The 22,475-nt window shown below is 36.6% G+C and overlaps 1 protein-coding gene and 3 long non-coding RNA genes across 6 annotated transcripts; 2 read left to right on the plus strand and 2 right to left on the minus strand.

Annotated features, from left to right (window-relative positions):
• The first annotated feature begins 1,175 nt into the window (after positions 1-1,175).
• On the plus strand, positions 1,176-3,403 carry LOC149114295 (adenosine receptor A2a-like). Its single transcript, XM_089286771.1, has one exon. The coding sequence runs from the start codon at positions 1,614-1,616 to the stop codon at positions 2,526-2,528; it is 915 nt and encodes a 304-aa protein (XP_089142897.1). The 5' UTR covers positions 1,176-1,613; the 3' UTR covers positions 2,529-3,403.
• Positions 3,404-4,084: 681 nt separating this feature from the next.
• On the minus strand, positions 4,085-11,171 carry LOC110057341 (uncharacterized). Of its 3 annotated transcripts, XR_002297539.2 has the most exons (5): positions 8,226-8,316; positions 7,011-7,252; positions 6,330-6,461; positions 5,468-5,511; positions 4,085-5,061 (listed from the first exon to the last, which is right to left on the minus strand). It is a non-coding gene; the product is annotated as an uncharacterized LOC110057341 (long non-coding RNA). The 3 variants fall into 3 exon arrangements; XR_016206436.1 differs by lacking the exons at positions 5,468-5,511; positions 8,226-8,316 and adding an exon at positions 11,083-11,171; XR_002297538.2 differs by lacking the exon at positions 5,468-5,511.
• Positions 11,172-14,390: 3,219 nt separating this feature from the next.
• Positions 14,391-19,812, plus strand: LOC149114296 (uncharacterized). Its single transcript, XR_016206438.1, has 5 exons — positions 14,391-14,666; positions 15,146-15,232; positions 15,353-15,471; positions 16,073-16,133; positions 18,212-19,812. It is a non-coding gene; the product is annotated as an uncharacterized LOC149114296 (long non-coding RNA).
• Positions 19,813-19,819: 7 nt separating this feature from the next.
• On the minus strand, positions 19,820-22,274 carry LOC149114297 (uncharacterized). Its single transcript, XR_016206437.1, has 2 exons — positions 21,913-22,274; positions 19,820-20,544 (listed from the first exon to the last, which is right to left on the minus strand). It is a non-coding gene; the product is annotated as an uncharacterized LOC149114297 (long non-coding RNA).
• Positions 22,275-22,475: the final 201 nt, after the last annotated feature.

A 22,475-nucleotide genomic window follows, 5' to 3' on the forward strand; every position in this document is an offset into this window, starting at 1 on the left:
TGAATTTGCTCTTGCATAGTATGACTTTAGCTACCAATGCACAAACAGTATAGATAATCCATCCTCAACTCAAGGCTTGTTAACGCCAAAACCTGACTTAAAGGTTTTTCTTTTGTAATATTGCAATCAAGTATAAATAAATAAACCGACTTTGCTACGGCAACGAAGCCAAGCAGTTTCCCTTGACATGTTGCTCGGAGCTACTGTTTTAAGATCAACCCTCAATTATTACCAACGGGTTGAAAATTCCGCTTAACTAAATAGGTGGAACGTAGATGGAGCCAACTGAAGGAAAGGTATCCTTCAATAGAATCCAAAACCTACTTGATTGAGAGTATATACACGCCCATGAAAGGTGGCAAATTTAATCTACCCCGACTAAATAATAGAAATAACGATCCGTTTCTTTGTACACAGTCATGGCTCAATTGAACGGTACCAATACGGCTCTGAATTTGCATAACAGAGAGATAACAAGTTTTATTTAAAAGATATTGTAAATATTTAACTTACCCCTTAAATTTCTAACACGTTAAATGACATAACCATTTTGTATGCGTCAGGCAAGAAATTCTAAAACTTTGACACAAAATAACGGAAAAAAATTTACTCCATGCTTGACATGCATACTACTTAAAAAGAGTTTTTATTAGCAGAATTTTAAAGCTAAACTTCCGTTTATCCTTGTGCTTATGCTTAGAGCAGCGCGTTGTCACTTGGCATAAGCTTAAGCAAAACCACCGGAAGAAAACTTTTCTTCTGCTTGTGTTTATGCTTGTGTTGAGGGAGTCCTCATTACCATGTGCCTGTGCTTATGCTCGCCCTGCGGCCATCCTCATTATACCGTAATGCTTATATGCTTGTGCTTTTTGTCGTAGTGAAAACCAGGCTTAAACGATCCATATACTATAATAAATACTTTATTGAACTAGCTTGTTCGGTCCGTATTGAGGATTATTGCTCTCGTTCTTTTTTTGCAATTTTATGCAAACGATAAAAAAAAAACAATAATAAAAAAAAAAGAAATAGTAATAATAATAATGATAACGATAACGATAACGATAACGATAATGATAATGATAATAATAGTAATACTAATAATACTACTAATAATAACTTTACCAGTATTTTAATACCCCGATAATGACAAACTCGACCAATAGCATTCGTATTGAAAGTGTTTAGCATAACCAAGACAGCTGTGTATACACTGCTGTGTATACGCTGCTTGTTTTGGTGTCACTTACATGTAATTGCCTTTCTTAACAGTAATTAAGCGTTTTTCTGTGAGTGGCCAGTTGCAAATAAATCACATGGTTTTATCGTTTATCGTATTTTTGAGCAGTATCGTATTTTTTTATTCGTTCATTCATTCCTAATACATCTGTGAACCGTTCTCGCAAAATGCAAAAACAGACTGGCCGTAAATATTTAAACAGCTTGCTCTGCCTTGGCAACTCATAACAAATCATAAAGATCGCGACCTGATTCAAAGTCTTTATTTTACTGAACTGGGTTTACCGCTATTAGAATGACAGTATTTTGAACCAGTACTTCCAGCAAGAGAGTCAAATACATTTTGACGTACTGTGAATTGAAGAACAGCGTAATCAATGATGGAAGTCAATATATCTATGCACCAATCGATTGGCCAGAACAATTCTGCAAAAGATATCGGTATATGGCCAGAAGAAGTACTCTTGGAAACAATTTTACTCTCCGCATTAAATCTTTTCCTCAGTTGCACGGCTCTGATCGGAAACGTTTTAATCTTAACAACAATCTGGAAGGCATCGTCTCTGCACACTGCAGCGAATTTCTTGTTGGTAAACCTTGCAGTGTCGGACCTTGCAGTTGGCTTGGTTGGTCACCCTTTGTTTGTAACAGCCCTGCTGGTGCGATTATATCACCCGCTTAATGCAGTGTCTTTACTACTTTGGGCAATTTTCAACACTGTGATTTCATTCTTATGTGGTGTATCGTTTTTCACCATAACAGCAATTGGAGTCGACCGCTTACTTGCGCTTCAGCTTCATTTGAGATATGACGCGATAGTGACTCCGTTTCGCGTTGTGTGGATAATTTTCCTTGTCTGGGTGGTGTCCGGGGTTTTGTCAAGCGTTCGGCTGTATTCAGATCTAACTTACAATGCGTTATCTCCTATAGTTTTCACTCTGCTTGTAGGAAACTCTGCTGTTTATTTGAAAGTGTATCTCATCGTTCGTCGACATTTGAAACAGATTATTCATCGAGAAGGCCCGGCCCATAACGACAGCAATTTCAGCGTTCAAAGATTTAAGAGATCCGCTTTAAACACTTTTCTCGTTTATATTTTAATGCTCTGTTGTTACCTGCCGTATTCGCTTGTCCTTGAAATCTTCTTTACAAGAATAAACATTTCACTAGTAGTTCGTCACGTAACAACTACAATAGTTTTACTCAATTCCTCTCTGAATCCGCTATTGTATTACTGGCGAGTTCGTGAGATTCGGACCGCCATGAGACAATATTTTTGTCCTCGATTGTAACAAAGAATATTTTCAAGGACTAAATGCATGTTTTGGTAAAATAGACCTAGTGGACAGACTCGTATTTAAAACTTAGAAATATACATAGTAATAGGTGAAAGATACATTCACCTTAATGTTTAAATAATATAATTTTAGCAGTATCAAATTTCGCCGGGGTTTTTCAAGTCAGTGTGAGTCAGGAACCCAGATATCGACGTAATTCCGTCCTTTAGAGAAAAGCTCCGAGGTCTCGCCGATAATCTTCGGCGAGGTAATTCAGTCTGTAAAAAAAAACGACTCTAGATATCACTGAAGATTATTGTACGAAAAACCTCTGTCTAGATGAAGCGCTCGAAGACTGGCCAATTCGCCGGCGAAGTATCTATTTTTTTCGGCGAGATTTGGTTTGCTTTTATGCAGGTAGAAACACCTCCCTGATGTTCATATTTTTTCGTAGGCGAAATCTATCTTGGTTCTGTATAAGGTAGTAAAGGAAAGTAACGCATATTAAGAACGTTTTACTTATTTCAGTATGTATTATTTTTTTTTGTCCCATACATGTATACTGACACATAGTATGTGTTAGGCTGATCGCAGGCGATTTGGTACAACTCGACAGCCCTAGAATACGAGTTTTTTTTTAGAAAAAATATTTATTTATTTATTTATTTTTTTAACATAGAGAAGCGCAATGGATTAAAACAAAATCATTTATTTCGAAGGGGAACACAATAATGCGTACTGAATTTTAATGGTGTTTGCTAGCAAACGATATCTTTACAGCTCATCTTTTTTTTTTGATTGACTGTATGACGAATCGAACAACCAAACGGCATATGTGTTAATTATTTTATGGAGAACACCTCCAAAAAAAAAAAAAAAAGAAAAGAAAATTAGAAAAATAAATAAAAAAACTACTTCATTATGATTGGCCGAGAGCAGGCCAATTTATCGTTAGTTTTTAATTTGCACTGAAGTTCAAATTAACACACGCGCCTCGTAATTTCCCCGGTAATCGTATGAAAGGTCGAGCAATAGAATGGCAGTGAGGCCGCAGGTGACCTTGTTTTGATAAAGGTCTCACTGCTTTTGTTGTGTAAAGCAAGTTGTCCTGATGCTAACTAGTTGGTATTTAATTGAGAAAGGCAAAGAGGTCTGTATCAAAGCAAGGTCACCTCCAGCCTTGCTTGCATTCTTAGGCCAGGTAACTAAGCACACAACTGTAAAGATCTTTCAAATTGCACTCGCCTAAAGGGTCGTGCAATTTTGAGAAAATTTTCAAATATCAATTGTAGTATAAATCCTTAATTGCACTCGCATTCATACTATTAATTATAGTAATTAGGCAATAATATTTTGCAATAATATTTGTTTAATATTTCCTGTACCTGATTAATCCTCTAGGGGTATAGTTGGGTGCCGCTGAATTTAATTCTAGAGGGGGTAACCCTGTGATGGAGCTGCAACAAATACTCCTAGTCTCTCGATGTAGAAGTTGTAGCCCCTAGACACTCGATGTAGAAATTTTATTTATCTTTTTTATGCGAGAGATCTGACAAAAACCCAGCAAAGAATGGATATTATGATATCTTTATTAAGCCATTCTTAAATGTTACTGGAGTATTTCGTAAAATATCTATGACTAATTAGGTTTTTTTTTTTTTTTTTTTTTTTTTTTTTAGCACTTCTCAATTCCAATACTGGAAAGCACTTTTAAAAAAGCACCGATCGAAGCATTAGGGTGCTTTAAACCTCGGGCGTACAACAAAGGGCGAATGGGTAGACTGACGATTTTATGGCTGGTCACGGGATCAAAGATTGCGAGACAATTCAAATGCTAGTGTGGATACGATACCGTTGGGTTTTGCTTTTTCGTTTTGCTTTTTTTCTTTTTCCGCAAGTTGAAAAGGAGGTTTAACATTATGAAACTTCCAGTAAATTTTCAATTGAATGTTCACTCGGAGGGATTTTGTTTTGCCATTACAGGTATAAGTACATTTTTGGGCATTCATAGCAACCTCATTTTTGAATCCCAGTTTAGCTAAATTCCGTCTCTTTTTGGACAAAATTCCTATTTGACAGCATTAATTAAGAATTTTGGATTTACTTACCATAAGTTTACGTTACTTTTTGCGTGTGTGTTCCTGAGAAATAAGAGAAATCTAAGATGGTGGATCCAAAAATGGCTGATGATATGACGCTATGTGAAAGCTGATGCTATCAACTAAACACAAACTGCTTTTAAGATGTTTTATAAAAACAGAAAGCCATGGTCAGGGTCCACTCACTCCTCCCCCTCTACGCTCACCATCAGAGGTTGGGGATTTTGTTTGTGCGCCCGAGAGTTATTTAAAGCTATGATTAAAAATATCTATATTTTTAGTTACTATTATCTTCAGCTTATAGACCTTTCTCTGCAAATTCAATAAATTGAACTAAGTAATTTAAGGTTAGTTAATTTGTATAGAAATGATTTCCGTGAACTTTCAGCATTTACAAAGCAGTTGTGAAAGTAATTTCCGTGACTTGTCTCAAACATAAGTTTACTTGCCTGAAATAAAAAAAAAAAAAAAGATACAGAGAAAAATGTCATCAAAGTCATCATCATCATCAATACATATGCATATTTCTATCATACACGATAAAAAAAAAAAAAACGCTTGCAAAATGCAAAGTGGCAAAGTCTGGTCACATTACTTAAACGGTTTTGAGAGGAATCGAGGTCGCTTCGCCCGAAAGTCAGTTTACCCGAACCCAGTTCGCCCGGACTAATAGTGGATTAAATAACGAGAAATAATCATGTTTTGCGCAATTTTGTTTCATTATACCCGCGATGTTCTCTATTTCACCCGTTTAGTTTACATGTACAGAAAGAAAAGTTAACACATCCTTTGAAATTTCAGTCCGAGCGAAGAGACTTTTAGTCCAGGCAAACTGCGGGCGAAACAACCGGTTACCTTTGAGATCACGTGATCGTCTCGGGCACCTCCCACTCACAGTCCTAGCAGGATTAAAGAGATTGTTTCGTAAGCCCAAACACGTAATATTGTTCCCAGTGATTTTACCTTAAAATTTGGAACGACTGTTTCCAGACCCCTCCAAACTTCAAGGGAAAAACGTCTGGGAACCAGATTGTGCTAACACGCTCATACACACGTCTAAAGGCCGAGACACACTATGCGACAAATCTGGCGCTGCGACACGTCGCCGCGACAGGTTGCTGTAACAAATCGCCTCATGTGACATGCGAAAATCATTGTTGCTGCGACAGAATTTTGTCGCTGCGATCTGTCGCACGAATTCAAACTGGTTTGAATTCGTGCGACATATCGCAGCGACACAATAAGCGCAAGCGGCCTTGGCGCAGCGTGTGTACGCTTCTGCGACAAGTCGCTGCGACAAATTTAAATCAACTAATGAGGGAGCGTCAATTATTTAACTTTGGAAAACTAGTTCATATTTCCCCTCTTCCAAATCGCTTGCGGGCACCGAACAAGTGTCTTGTCGCAGCGACTTGTCGCAGCAGCGGTGCAGACGAGGCGACTTGTCGCCGCGATGTGCCGCAGCGATTTGTCGCACAGTGTGTCTCGGCCTTAACAATTCCTGTGGGGCTCCGCATCTTTCGGTGGATTATCTTCGTGGGACATCATCGTTTCGTTGGCAAAAAAAAAATTCATGTGTCAGGTCAATTTCCACAGAAATATAATGACTAGTATTCTAATATACGACAAAAAGGGATGAAAAGTTCAAATTTTGAAGCAAAGTCCTTTGCGAACAAATGTTACAAGTGGGTAAATATTTTGTGTGTTTTTCACTTACTGCAAAAGCTGCATGAATATCTGCATTCTTTCATCATGACAAATGGTTTGAAGTCGCACGACTCTTCCATTGCGATCTCATACATGCAGTAATACTGGTCCTTCTCGTCTTCACAAGGGAGCGACCTCATATCTGTAGAAGGAGCATGATATGTTAACATGACACCGGCTAAGAAATACTGAAGAACACAACAAAAAGACAGGGAGGAGAATATGGAAAGGTTGACTACAACGTGATATAATGAAATCGTTGTACAGTCTGACGTGTTAAGTCACCATAAAGGATGTTACTGCGAGAGACCTTCACAAACAACAAAAGAAAAGAATCAACTTATTCGAATCTCTAAAATATAAAGATTATCATCTGGTAGTTAAGTCATACACTGTAAATAAAAAGGTTCGTTTCATTTCTACCCAAGGTTTTGAAATCCAAACTTAGATATTACAGTATATCTTTTTTCAGAAAATAGCGTCTTTACACAGGTGAAAAACAACGGAAATGACAGAGTTTCATTTAGCATGATATATTTTCTAACTTAAGATGTACACTGAATTAAACTGCCTTCAAATCGAGATCGAAACCTCAACATAATTTACTAAGGAAAATTGGTTATAAAATACTGAAGAAACAAACGGCTGAGACAGACTATAGAAGATTGGGGCGCGATCCACGAACTCCTACCTTCGAATGTTTTCAAATCATCCCTTATTTTCTCTGGTGCCGCTGACGGAAATCCTGCGGAAAATTTCACGCTAGATGCGAAAATTATAGTCAAAAGTACCAAACACAATACTGTGGACGACTTCATATTGTCTGATGATTACTTCTGTCTTTTAAAAGAACGACCTGTATAAAATCAGCCTTAAAGCGCTCAGATTGCTTCTTTGAAGAGCTTCCTCTAAATCAGTCAATGTAAGGTGTTCCTACAAGGAGAAAAAAGAAAGGAAACTCTGGAGTAATATTCCATGTTCCTGCTGTCGGAAACAGTAAGTAATTACGGAGAATTCTGCATGCGGGAAAATATTAAAAGTACTAGATTAAAGAAAAAATACCGACAAGATATTTTAACCGAAGATTAGTTTAATTAATATTTTGAAGAACAAATCTCTTCAAACTAAGCTTACACTAAGGGTTTCGGACTATTAAGGGTTAAATAGGATTATTCACTTAAGTGTCTGTTTACACACAATTTTATTTGTTTGGAAAAAACAAAATTTTCTGACGGCATGACGCTCAATTTCGAGCGGAAATTTAAACTTGTGTAAACAAGAACAACTCCGGAGGAAATTGGTTTAACAAGTTTACAATGTAAGGACAACTGATAGCTTGAAAAGTACGCAATTTGATATATAAATAACAAACTAATCTTCTCTGTGATTTATCTGTCTCGAAATATTACCCACTCAGTTCTACAGATATTTTCCAAAGTTTTGTTGTTGTTTTTTAATTTGGTTTTGTTTTACCTATTTTTATTGCTATTTTTTCAACCGATAACTTATGTTCACCAAATCCAGCGGTCAAATAAAGTCTAGGTATCAATTAATTGAAGAATGTAAGATTTTATTTACAATTAACGAAATTTCCGGTCTTCTTCACAAGTGCCTTTTTAACAAATTTGAGACCTTCAATACTGAAGATTTAGCCATTAAATTTGGGTCAGTAATTTTATGATTTCTTATGATGTCCTTGACCTCTGCTGATATTATTTAGCGAGCAAAACAGTACATGGCTAAGAATAGTAAACTTGAGCTACAAAAAGGTTAACTGTACAGGTGAACAGCTTTGGCCGAAGCCCAAACAGTCTTTTAGTGAATGAACAGCAATTCTTCAAAATGTTTCAGTGTTGGCCACACATTTCTCAAGTCAAAACGTATAGAATACATCATGAATACATACCGAAAAGAACCCACTTTCACAATCAGTTAATTTCTCCGTAAAAAGGACAGTGTATAGGGTACGTCAGCTTGTTTGCAAGAATCGTGTCATTTGAAATCAGTCGTTATCGTGCTAGGTTTAAAATAATCACAGCTGTCTTCTCGTTGGTTCTCGTTGTCGGATGAATTCACGTAATTTAGCGCGGATATCGCTAAATCCGGCCTCTTTCCGAGATAGGAGCATACACTTACATGTTTGTTACGCTTGACCTTTAAATTGCGTCACGTATGACATAATTTTTAACTTGAAGAATAAAAATAAAAATAACTTTAGAAAGCCATTTTTACTGGAAATTATAAATACCGTTGCACGACGAATCTGTTTTATCTGTAAAAAAGAAGCCAGCACCTCGAAAGTCTTTGGCGAAGAACTTCAATATGTTACACACCTCAAAACATTTGCGCATTAAAAAGAAGCACGTAAAGGGTTGTGCAAATTCGAGGCGTTTCCAGACAGATAACCTGCGTGACACGTTTCGCGTGACCCCAGCACTTGCTTGGGGATCAGAACACTCCTCGCACTCCACCCCCCTCCCCTTTCTTCCCCCACTTCCTCCCCGAGGAAAGCCATTGTGTGAACCTTTAGATGAGAGGGCCACTTTGATTTAAAATCTGCATTGTCGTTGTGAAGAGAAAATTGAAGGAAGTGAAAGTGGACACTTATCTGGGTATGTATTTACATTAAATGATTACTATTATAGGCATTTGGATTTGTGAAATCTGGAGAAGAAAATGGAGAACTTCTTGAACCACGACTCATTCAATATAATCGGGTGGATCAAGTTCGCTGAAAGCCCGGCAGCTGGGCCTTTTAATTTCGCCTTTTGAGCGTTTTCACCTGACGTCACGGCAGCCATATTGGTGTTCCAAAACAACAAAACGGCGGCCATGTTGGTGTACCAAACCAATCCTGTGGGAGTTCAACTCTTTTCTTATGCAAACACTTTCTATTGCTCCAATAAATTTGCATGGCTTCTGGCCACGTGAGTAAAAACGCTCTATAAATAAAGTACCTCGTTCATTTTCTCTAGTAGATGAGATGTGCTATGATCACCGTTTATGAATGACTTACTTCGGATCATTTTTTTTTTTAATCTCGTTCATTTGCGAAGCTTTATTAATATGTGAATATTTTTTTTTGTTTGCGCTCCTTCCTACTCATTTCTAATGTGCATATCTCAGCAATTTCTCATAACATTACTATGCCCACTGGCAAAAGGCGCAGGAGATAGGCCACCTGTCAAAACGAGTAGTCGTGGAAACCATACGTGTGAAAACGTGTTCCGCTGACCAACAGGCGCATTTTCATACAAATAAAACTCATTTTCATATGAAAGGTTTCAAATTCTCAAAACCTAGCTGTAAACCTATAATCAATGCGGAGATTTCGTATTCCCATCAGTTAGATTGAAGGTAGCGGTTAAGAAATTAAACTTGGTATTGACTTGGGGACTCGCCACAAAGGATTTTGAGATTTCGAGATCACATCAAAACTTTCCGAGCCCTACGATTTTCTAAGAGCCATTCGCCTCCCTTAGCTACTGCTTTCTCCGACAGAATAATTTTCCACGTGTTGTGGTGGCTTTGTAGGTGAGCATGGTTGGAGTAATCATTTAGAACTAATTGTCTTAAATTCACTCACAAGTGGTAAACTGATTGTAGACATTTAAACTGACGATTTGTAATGCAAACCAAAATCACTTTAAGCGATATCAATACCTAGTGTTAAATAAAGAGTGCTCTTTAGGCATGTTTCTGTCATGAATTTTGGGGCTTTTCCTTTCAAAAAGGGTTTTTTTTTCTTTGATATAGAACTAATTTTCAAGTTCATTTAAGTCCGCGATTTAGACAGTAAAACTTTGCCAAATGAGAACAAAAAGTTTGCGAAAAAACGTTTACAACAAATAGTGTTTCTTGTAATTCAAACCTACACGCACAACAATACAATAAACGTTATTTAAACACGTTGAGGATTAAAGCTGCAAACTTGTGGGGCTACAACCTGCTTGTAACTGTTTCCAAACAAAACAAAAGAATTATTAGAAGCTTGCACGCAAGCTAAGAAACATCATGCAAGATACCAAAGGAAAATGGCCTAAGATTTGTAACATTTTAAAAATCGTTCGAAGATTGTAGCTTCGGACGAGCTTCAATGATAAAAGTTTTTGAAGCGAACATGTGCTGCTAAAGAGACGATGAATTATCGGTTAACGTTTAAGGCGGCCTTTACAAAACAGCATACAAAACAGAAGTTGACGAGATTCTTGATTCTCTTTGAGTCTCTGTATATTTTAATGAGAAAGATAATCTTGATCCGTCACTTGAAAAAAAAAAATGTTGATACGATTCTTTTTCCTTTGTTTTATGAGTTCTATGGCGATATTATCAGAACGAACCATAACGGAGAAGACCAAAAAATTACTGCTTTTGGTTTTACAAAGAAAGAGATGAAATATTAAATACAGATAAAAATTGAAGTATTTTCGCGTTCTTAAGGGTTCAGCGATAGTTTGGTTCAAAACGGCTTCCAATAGGCTGACTTGATAGATCTTGATGGATATTTGAACACTTGGTAAAGATCTTAGAGTCATTTTTACCAGAAATCGCTGTGTTTTCTGCAAGATATGGCTCAATAAACAACCACAAAATATGTTTTCTTTGTATTAACGTGCCGAGTAGATAATTGAAAGTTTGTTTAAAGTTTAGAATACAAAAGCAACGAAAGCAATATTGGGCAAACAAACGTTAAGAGACGAAACTGTCATGAATTACCACTATGAGAAATAGGATTGAGAATATATAGCAAAAGTCCAACTCACCTTCGGGGAGTTTCCAGAGCAGCTTGGCTGGTTTGATTGATCGCAAGGTACAGTATGATCGAATGTTCTATTGAACACGACAACGCTTTATTTGGCATACTGTTTCGTCAATTATCGCGCTAACCAATCAAAAATAAGCATGTTATCAACAGATGTTCAATTAAAGTCGTTACCACTAATAGTGAAGCGAATAATCACGCGATATTCAAATGAACGGGAATTAAGATCGGTAGAGATGTAACATGTTTAGACTAAAGATCGGAAAATCTCCTTTTGATCCTTTTGCTGACATTAATATGTGGTTTGTTGTCACGTTTTAGTCCAAACACAGGTGAAAACTTGCAGTTTTTTGAAATATGACGGTTTTCCCTTTAAATTAGCGGTGCAGATAAAGCAATATTGTCTAACTGCCGAGGAAAAATAGCATGTCTCTATTATATGCATTCAAAACACAACATATTAAAACAAAATTGGTATGTCACTGAGGCAGTCAGCTGGTATATAAGCCATTTTAATTCGCTGCGTTATGTGTAATATTTGAAAACTAATTTCGGTCCATAATAAAGAGAGATAAGCGACAGGCTAACGCTAATAAACGCATATTTAAAAAAAAAATGGTTTATTTAGCAGCCCCGAGGCAAGAAAATTAACGACCTAATCATTATTTGAGGCCCAAGATGGTGGTACTCTATTATTTTCTTGGATATTTCAAGATAAACTCGCATTAAGGTTTAAAAACGTTTGGTCTTTTTTTAATAACGAGAAAGAGGGCGGTTTTATCACTTTTAGTTCCCTTTTGTAAAATACTGCAGCGAAAACTGTCAAACCGGTAACACGAAAAATTAAATGTTCCTACATCAAAGCGTGAGTTCAACAAAATTAATACATGATTGATCATTCCTCGAGGACTAAACGTGGTCGTATTTTTCCGTTTTTGATATCTGCCTGGAGGTTTTCGAAGTCTCAGATGTTATGCAAGTCTTTTCTAGAATCATAGTCAATAAGTGTTTCATTGACAACACTCTAGAGCACAAATCTTATTGGAGTCCAGAATTTTAGCATGATTATTTCACAAAACCACTACATATATTCTTTCCTGAATATGCACCGGTGAAGTTATTGATAATATAAGTGCGCTTCAATTTAAATTTTACCGATCGATTGTTCATGGTTAACGATTCTAACATAGGCAGCGTCCACACTGCGTCGGAGAAATTTGAAAACGCAGCTTTATTTCTACCGTTAGGCATACCGTCCACACGAAGCTTTTCAACAACGCTCTTAAAACCGGAGGAATTTGAAAACCCCGGCTTTTCGTTTTCATGTGGAGGGAGAATATTTTGAAAACGAAAATTTTCGAAAATGACGAAGTCACAATAATAATGCTATTTCCTCACGCACAAATCCAAAATGACCGGTGATTGTTGCGTAGAGTGGACGGAAAATATTTGATGCGTTTTCGGAGTGAAACCTCCGTTTTCAAATTTCTCCAAAGTAGTGTGGACGAGGCCTAAGAATTACAATTACTCTATTACATCAGAAAAAAAATAAAACGACGAAGAAAAACTAAGCCTTATAAAGGATGGAATAATAATACTGTCTTAGAGATTTTTATTCGTTGCGGGATATTTAACGTATAAATTATAAACATTCTTAAACGGCGTTTTAACTCACCTTTACCTGTTACATGTAACAAGTAACATAAAACCTTATTTAACCAACGGGTATGAACTGTTTTTACAGTTCTTGCGTTTCAAAGTACAACTAATTGTCTGTGCAAAAATAAATGTTTAAATAAGAAATGAACATGATGCTAGGCATCAAATACAACAACAACAAAATACATATCATTTGCGCTGTTTAAAAGAAAAAATGTAAAATTCGTTTGTGCCGGTACGACTTTGAACTGTCACAATGTTAAGTTTAAAACATTAGAACGTTAATTTGTATTCATTACGCGGGAATTAATTGGCTTTATCATTTACGCCGAAATAACGACTCTTTTCAAAATATGAATACTTACACGATAAAAAAACTATGAGCTATTTGTGTTATATTTTCTTCATCTGTTCTACCTTATGTAACCTATTGTTTTCAGTTCTTCGATCAGAGTATTGTTTATAGCTTGGCTTAGCGGGAAGGATAATTTGGAATATGCTTTAATGTGACAGGGTATCATGCAACATCCAATATATGCAGTGACATAAACTTTTACTAGATGTAAACAGTTTGATTGCCTGCATACAATTAACTAAAGACCCTTTTAGCAGAATAAAACTTGGAGTTAGTTGATGCGGCTCATTGAACTTAATGCCTGCCAGTCGCAATTGCTAATCGGTTGCTTGTTCTACTGTAATCTGTTGACAAACATTTAATTTTTGTAATTCAGTTTCTCGCCATGCTTTCAGTGGTACCCGAGGGATCTGCTCTTTGAAATATCTGTTCCCAAGCCAATTTTGTGCTGTTTAGGAAGAACCACGATCGTAACCGCTTGTACTTCGGGTGTAGAAACCGCCATAATTAAAACCACACCTATCCGCCAAACCTCCCCTTCTAGGCCTTCCCCATACAGTCTTGTCACATATCTACACTGCAGGCTTTTCTGCTTTGTTTTTGCGGAATTTATCATTATTACACAAAAAAAGGTCTTTCCACATTCTCGGAGACTCAAAAACAGTTATAGTCGGGACCGACTCGTAAACCGAGCATGATAATCGGCGGACGAAAGTTTGCAAGAATTATAGGGTAAATGCTCAAGGGAATTTACACTATCAGTCTTATCTTAGTTGGAATTATCAGACTAGTTGCCTACTGGAGGCAAAATTTATATTATTGTATTTTTTATCCTCGATCGGGGAGCTGCATCTGACTGTGCCACTTTCATGCCTTCTTACACGATATTGTTTTTGCCATTGATCGCCTAAACCTTTTTGTTCAAGTGGTGTCGTTCAACAGAGATTTCATGAATAACAAGCCGGTTAACCTTGCTACAACAGACCCGATTTTTCTCCAAATTAACTGCTTTCTACATTTATCGAAAGAAAAATGTTTATGATTTCCTGCTTTCCACGCAACGAGCAGACTCCACTCGCCCAGTATCCAGATTCCTTTCGCATGAAATTATTTTATTTTATTTTACATTTCCTTGGCATTAGCAAAGCAGATGCCAAGTATTTTCAATCTGCTTAATTTACAAAAACTATCCATTAATTATAATCATATGGTAGTCAACTTTCTTATATTCAGTTCACGTCTATCGACTCCTGAAGCAATCATGATAGTCATGATAATAATTGTCTTTGGCGGGAAACTAACGTCTGTTATAAATTTACATTGCAAATTATTGTCACAGCGCGCACGCTGGCGCGGGTAGTTATTCATCGCAAGTTCAGTTTGCCATCGGCTTCGCTAGTTCTTTCTCCGTTTATAGCTCTGCCAAGACAAAAAGAATCGATTGTTTCACCAGGCCAGCGTCAAAACTGAAGGCTATAACGTTAGTTCATCAAAAGCGACACGTCCCGTGGTCCTGTGTTGATAATTGATCGGCAGCAGCGATAAACTCAACGTAAACTCTTACAAACAAGGTACACGTGCTCTCTTTTGAATATTGGCTGAATATGGCTGTAGCGTTGAATGTCTTGTCAGGTTGGTAGAGTTATAGAGACCGATGTTGATTGTTGCTTAAATATTTGTGCATTATGTTCTCCTTACATTTTGTGCCGACTCATATGTATTTGCATTTGTTTAGAGTAATGTCGTTTCAGCTAGAGGAGAATTGCATTTGACTCGTTTAAATTCCCTTCTTTCACAGAAAAGCTGCCTTTTCGTTATGGACTTTAAGAGTATTCGTTCTTTCGTTTCATGAAATGACATGTGAGCTGCCTTTAAGAAATTCTTATTTAGTTACGCACTAAACATTTTTAACAGGAATCGTCCGCCACATTTTATTCATGAAGTTCAGCAAGGGTAAACGACTAATTCGCAATTTTAAAACTTTCGTTACGTTTTACGATTCAAAATCTTATTATCAGGTTGAATTTCAGGACTTTTTTCTCCTTTCCAGGCTTGTTAACCAGTGCAAAATAAAAGAAATCGCATTACACTGATGACGTTACGCGCTCCCACGATGGCGGTACTGACGATGTCGAAAGTGAGTATCACTTCGTTTGCGTTTGAAGTCTTGGTCTGTGAACGTGTTTGCATGTGATTTGGACGGAAACAAAGCACAATTTGTTGCTGTGAGATAACTGATTGTACTTTGTTTTATTAGGTCCGGTCAAAGCTAACGAAGTCTACAAGCGGCTGCATTTATGACGAGCTTGTAAACCCAGAATCAAACGCGAGGTTTGCGTAGATACACGCAGTACCAATTGTTGTTGGACGATAATGGTAAGTGTTGAAAGCGTTTTACGTTTGCAGCTTTGAAACTATGTACTAAAAAGTTGAAGAGAACTTCCTGGCTATCAATTTATAACAAAAATCATCGTAACGGTAAAGATGTCGGGATGTGAGGGTATAAACCCACCAAGATATGGAAGAACCCCTACCACTGTAAGGCTTTTGATATCTTTCATAATTGTTGACAATTTTGAACCAAAATCGGCCCGAATTACGCCTAATTGCCCAATTCCTAGCATATTTAATGTTTTTTTTTTTTTTTCGTATCTGTTTGCTTGGTTCGAAAAATAGCTAAACCTAAGTTCTTGTTTTGAAGTCACAGCCTGACTAGTCCCTGATCCTAACTCCACGCGGTTTCTGATCCAACCGGAAGTGAAATTCCACGTTTCCAGATAGCTGGGAAACAACGATATCCAATTTTTTTTTTTTTTTCGATTTCCATATCACGATCTCCTGTACAGTACATTCCATCGAGTACACTTCAAAATTTCTGAAGACAAATATATCACAAAATTCACTGTTCTGGAGCTGTTAAAAAGATAAGAAATAACTGTTCTTGAGTTTATCTTCTAAAATTTTTCATTTTTTCCAGCTTTATGGTGAAGTGATTACTGTTCCGTTACCTTGACAACGAGAACACTACTTTGTCAGTGGTAAGTTTGCCAGCATTTGTTTTTTGTGTTGATTGGGATATTTTAAAGTGCCTTCCAGAAGTGTTCAATTTAAACTGTTCAACTTCGCTAAAGTAGAAGATCGAATGCTTCAAAGGCAAACCTCATGTTACAAAAAATTGGCGGACGTTACGACGGTTAATTTACAGGGCTACGAAGCGTTATTTTCTTTGGCGTAGCATTTAACCAAAAAGGAACAAGTATGCGGAACATTGGGGAAGATTGCGGCAAATTGAAAACAGCAACGTAACTTGAAAGATGTAGGCTGATTATTATCAAATACTTTTCCATTTTCTCATCTACTTTTAATTTTGAGTGATCTTGATCGAATTTGAACAAAAACTGGTTAAAAACGTGTTTGACCTTCAAAGACCTTCAGTACGCCGTGTTCATGATAGCCGCCATATTGGTTTTTATGTTACTGCAAATTTATCTCGTAATGAAATTGAGGGCCATGAGAAAGTGCATTTTAAAAGGGCCTTCACCAGGGAATATCAGGGTTCGTTTGCCAATCAACAACTGAAACGACCCAGCTCAGAAAAGATCGTTAATGAGAATCATTGTTTTAATTTGTTTTTATTTCCTGAATGTCAGCAAGTGGTCGCATAAGAAATCATTCGGTGACACTGTGGTTTACTATAAGCAAAAGGCCCGTAACAAAACACGATTCATGCTAATTTACTGCGTATTTATTGCGAACCCGGTTAGAATACTCCTCCACAGACCAGCTGACCTTGAACAACCTTCAATAGGCCGCGCAATTTGGTTTTTCTTATTGTAAAGCAAATTTAATAACAGCGTGGAGTGGCCTGTGAGGGGTAAACAACTTGAAAACAAATCTTGAAAACAACTTGAAAACAAGTCTTCCTCAATATAAAATAGTTTCTGCTACAATTTCGTTAGATAGATAGAAACTTAAATAAGAATGTCATCAACCACCTAGCTGGGGAAAAACTCCCCTACTAATACGGGGACAAAAAAAAAACCTATAGCTATTTACAATAGTAAAATTTAAATCCAAGTTAAAAGATGTTATGGGACTATGTACAGTGGATTGCAGCGCTAGCAAGCTTGAGAGTTTGAATCGACAAAATATCTTGATGTTTGAAGTACATAGTTTAACCAATTATACTTTCTAAAAGTTTCGATCCACATCAAACGTAAAACAGATACTTTTCACCCACATTAGTCTAACATTCAAGAAGTTTGCCGCCTCGTGTAAAACCAAAATGCAAATTGATAGGCGTCGAAAGTAAGAGGCGTCATTCCTCTTTTGTAGGTGAATCTTTGCTGACGTCATTGTTTACATTTCTCTCATTACCATACGAGTTTGCGCGGACAAGGCATCACGCAAGACACAAATTGATTACAAACATTTTAAGGGCGTGTCACACTTAGTAATTGACAAAATATCTGGCTCTTTAGGGGTAATATTCGAAGAAAAATTGGTTTTCAAAAACTGCAAAATATCAGTGGCAAAAGCGCTAATGAGCTCATACCTTCTTCGTAAAATTCTGAGTTTTTAAACCACACAAAAAGGTATTCAGTGCATCGGGCTCAAATTCCTTGGGACTGGAAATCATACTGTCCTTTCAATATTCAGAACTAATGTTTTTGTAGCTCCATCAGAAACTGTATCGCTTATGCTAATGAGGCAAATACTGTAACCAAAGATTTGCCTATGGCACGCCTTCAGGAATTTCGATCAGTTTCAAATTATTCGGAATAACCTTCAACGCATTTGCGTCTTAATAGAGTATTACAATCTCAGATAATATATTCCAGTGTAGTTATTGGCGATCCAGGTTTCTGTTCAGTATATCAGAAAACAATCACGGTGGCTATCGTGACGTGAATGTCTTGTATTTAATAAGAAACAAAATAGGAATTTATTTTGCCACGTGCAACATAAGTAAACCACTTTCGCTTTTTCTTGGCAATAACTTTCTTACCGTTCAAGTTTATTTGTTAACAGCCTAGCAATATTTCTCAGCTATATAACTTCACCAAGTGAGAAGCAGTAGTTTACTCATAAATGTTTTTTCTTAATTTTTTCATAGTTTTTCCTTGCCTTGCTCAGTTCTTCAGATGGATTCCCATGGATTTTCAACGATTTCAGTTGAAGACAAATGGCTAATTGAGGCATGAAGAACATTCTAGATCATGCTTGTATGGTTTATGCATAGTATAGTAAACTTAGATGTAAATAAGCATTTATAGGGATAAGATGTCGGCCTTTTCACCTCAGAGAGTGATCATAATCCATTTTCTTTTCACAACTCTTGACATTACAGAGTATTCAAGAAGACAAATGAGCAAGACATTTTCAACAAGGATTATTGTCTTGATCTACCGTCAAATTCTCATTACCATTGTTGAAAGATAATATGGAAATCACGAATGAGAATTAATTCGTTTCAACATAATAAGCGCGCTCCCATGTTGTTGAAACTGGGACAAAACTTTTTTTTTTTTCAAGGAATTTTCCTGAACATTTCATATTACGGCGCAATTAACTGGCATTTTTTTTATTATTTCGTCATGTTTTTCTTACAGTCTCAATCTTGTTTAGAATTGATTTGAGTGACGATAAATTGGGCTAGGTGAGAATAGGCCCTTTCCAGGATCCGGTCACATGGTATGGAATTAATTACGCTGGGACGCAAGTTACACAGTGTACCAGTCCAGCCCGACTTTCCTTTGTTTTGAAAGTCCCACTGTGTAACTTGCGTCCCAGCATAATTAATTCCGTACCATGTGACCGGATCGTGCAAAGGGCCTATTTTCAAATTAATTTCGAGCAAAGATCATGCCAGTGTCAAGTTAATCTTTAACTAAGCAATATTGCCTTGATGAAATATTAAATTCTCCTAACTGATTTTGAAAACTGATTTATGCAAAAATTAACTTGAATAAAATGTGTCCAGCTTGTGGAAAGTATAAGCCAAAATGGATGTTGCGTTTCGTCAGTCGAAATTTAGAAATAAATTTCGCGAATAATTTCAAGGTATAGCGTAGTTTTAACCATCAGACATTTATATTTATTCTTCCTTGTAGTTAATTCGAGTGACACCAAAATTACGATTTAGAAGAATTCACAAAACTCTCTTGAACAAATTTTAACCTATTTTGTTAGCGGAATCAAACTTAATTATTGACTGGCAAAAACTGACACTGTTCATGGACCAAAATATCCAGTTATATCTAACTTTTATATTTTGTTTTTGGTCTTCTTCAATAACATGGGTGCGCACTTAATGTATAGTTGATGATTTGATATTGGGTTGTCTTTTTGACAAAGAAACGAAACTAGATTTATTCTCCTAAAGCCATGAAAATCAGACTTAACAATTCTGAAACTACAATTAATCTACCAAAATTTGTATGTTTTCATTATCTCATAAGTTCAGCAAACAATCATTTGCCTGTTTAAACCTAATCTTTTTTTTCTAGAATTCGAATACTTAGTACAGTGTTGCACTAATGTTTAGCAGGCATTTCTGTCTAATTTGCAGATAGTTTTGTCAGTAAAATAACACAGCTTTTACTCAAATATTTATAATTTTGATCGAGTGTTCTCTTGATGACGTTGCTAGGTATATAGTTTTTCGCAGAATTGTAATTTATTTTCATACTTAGTGTTTAGTAAGTAACTTCTATTCATGGTGTTCTTAGCAAAATTGTTTCATTTTATTTCCATTTGTACTTAGAAATGTAGTTAACAAGTATTACAACTTGTAAATTAAATAAGTTTATAGCTACTTAACATTTCAATAAAATTAAAATAAACAAATGAGTCTTGCTTTATTTACATGGGAAAGACAAAACAAAATGCGCTTTTAAAAGGGGGCTGGAAACTAGTCGGAATGTAGGCTATCTCTTTTATTATTTTTTGACTATGTAGGGTTGCCGAGCCGGGAAAAATTTCTGAACTTTTAAACAGGGTCTAGCAACAAGTCAAAATAAATGTAGTCTTTTGATGAGTGAAATCTGTTTGCGAAATGCACAGATTTTTCCCGCCAAAAGACTTAGTTTATTTTTGACTCGCTAAGAGACTCCATTTAAAAGCGCAGCCTTTTTTCCCGCGAGAAGACTTCGTTTTTTTTTTCTTAATTAATCGGTCCCTTTTATAAGCGCAAAAAATTTCCCGCCCAAAGACTTAGATTTCTTTTTTTCGCCAAAGTACTTGACGCTTTTTACTCTTGCCGGATGTCTTGGAGGCTTTATTCCGCGATCTCGTTTCTGTTTCTCGTAATTTGGATCGCTAAAAATGTCCAGTAAGCGTGTTATTTCTTCATTGTACAAGGATTTAGCACGGAAAAAATCAATGGTAGAAATCCTTATTAGGAAACTTCAATGGAGATTTTGATAGTGCGATACATTTTCTTCACTCCTGCAAGAGAAGAGACCAACATTAGAAATATAGCAATAGCCAACAGACGATTGGCAATGAGCTTTATCAACAATAATACATAACAGTTAAGAGTTCCAGGTGGTAGAACATAACCTGACAATGTATTCAAATGTAATATTTTTGGCTCAGAAATTATCACACGATAGATTGTTCAGTTAACGATTTGTTTACTAAAGTTTAAAGTTTTCACTCAGCCTTCAATTTTAGGTGTGCTTTTCTTACAATTCCACGCCAAAAATCGCGACAAAATAAAATTTAGCGTGCAACAATACATAAATTCAACGCCTACACAATTCAGCTGGATTTTTAATAATTGAACGCGTATATAACACCGATGCAACAACATTACAGTGTTCATTTAATGGTATTCACAAAAAAAGTATCAGATAAAAAACTGTCTAGTTTCGAAATTCGCGGCCAAAAAAATACCGGCCCTATTTTAAGTATTTGACATCTTGAATTTTCAACATTCATTTCCCAGGAGAAGGAAGTAGTCTAACCGTAATCAATACCCCCTGTATCCCTCTTTAACCCTCTCTCGACAGGGCAGGGTAGGTTACCCGGTGATCGTGGGAGAGTCGCATCTTTCTTTTGGTTAAGGCAAATTTAATAGAACGTGTTATTATAATTAAACTATTACGAAGCAATTTCAATAGCTATATATAAAAAAAAATTACACTTTTCAACAGATACCATTTGAGTCCATCGAACGTTCGATGCGCAAACTCCATGCCGAACTTGCACAATGTTTGTTCGTCGAAATGGAAGGTTTTTTCGTAAAATTTGCTTCGGTGATAGAACAAAGTTAAAGAAGAAAATTAGTCCTCTTTTACAGCAAACAATAAACGAACAAGATTACAGCAGAACAAAATAAGTAATTCCGAGAGTTCAATGACACTCACCTTTGGGTACACAGAGCAGTCATAAATTTTAAAACGATCCTTAATAAGCCCTGAAACGACAGAAAAAAATACATGTAAATTTAGATTCCCTGAGTGCGATAAGAGTTTAAGATTGGGGTGAACCAGGGCTACGCAGTACTCGGGCTGAAATTAGAAGTGCATGTCTGTTCTGGAGAGGGTGTATGTTCAGAATGAAAAATATTAAACCCTGAAATATAATAACCACTTGTGCTTGCTTGTTCTAAATCAAAAATTTATAATAGCTCTTTCGCGAGTAAACTAGTTTTTCCACAGCTGCGTTACACTGTAGCGAGTCACATACAGTAATGCAGAGCTCTGAGTAGTTTCTCCTTCGACTGAATACACAACGTCGCGTATGTGATAAACGACGAGAGAAGAATACAAACATTTACCCATTTAACAGTGGTTTCTATAAACTACCAACCTGAAAAACTCCCACCAAGTCAACAGCCATAACCAGAGCGAGCGAAGGGCTAAAACAAGTCTCCAGAATTCAACACGCGTGTCTGTCACCACAAAGTGCGCGTAAAATCTCCCCTTTAACTTGAATTTTGCTCCAAACATCGATACCTGAACACGCGGCATATCTGCCGTTTTGTCCGGACGTAGCAGTCTTCTGTTTTACCAGGGTATTGTAGCAAGCTTTTCCATTTCCGAAGCGATTACATAAACGGAGCAAGAACCAGCGAAGGCGATGGCAAACTGAACTTGTGATGAATAATTAGCAGCGACAGCACACGCGCTTTGAATAATTTGCAATTTAAATTAAAACCAAGATCATTTTCGCGTCAATTTTCAGTCACATAACTAAAAATGGTCTCGTTCAGTCCATAAGTCTCAGACGACTTTAAGGTTGCCGTCCACAATAACAATAGAAGAATTTAGTGACAAAGCAATAAAATGTGTAAACCATGTTTTTTTTGTTAATTTCTTAATTTCTTTATTTTTTTTCCAATACGTAGTAGGCTTAATGTAGGGGATCTCGCC

Source organism: Orbicella faveolata, unplaced genomic scaffold (genome assembly GCF_042242905.1).
Source record: "Orbicella faveolata isolate gen_17 unplaced genomic scaffold, um_ofav_v1 contig_14, whole genome shotgun sequence".
Lineage (NCBI taxonomy): Eukaryota > Metazoa > Cnidaria > Anthozoa > Scleractinia > Merulinidae > Orbicella > Orbicella faveolata.

Bases quoted from the DNA above. Each gene is read 5' to 3' on its own strand.
- LOC149114295 (XM_089286771.1), top strand. From the start codon at position 1,614: ATGATGGAAGTCAATATATCTATGCACCAATCGATTGGCCAGAACAAT.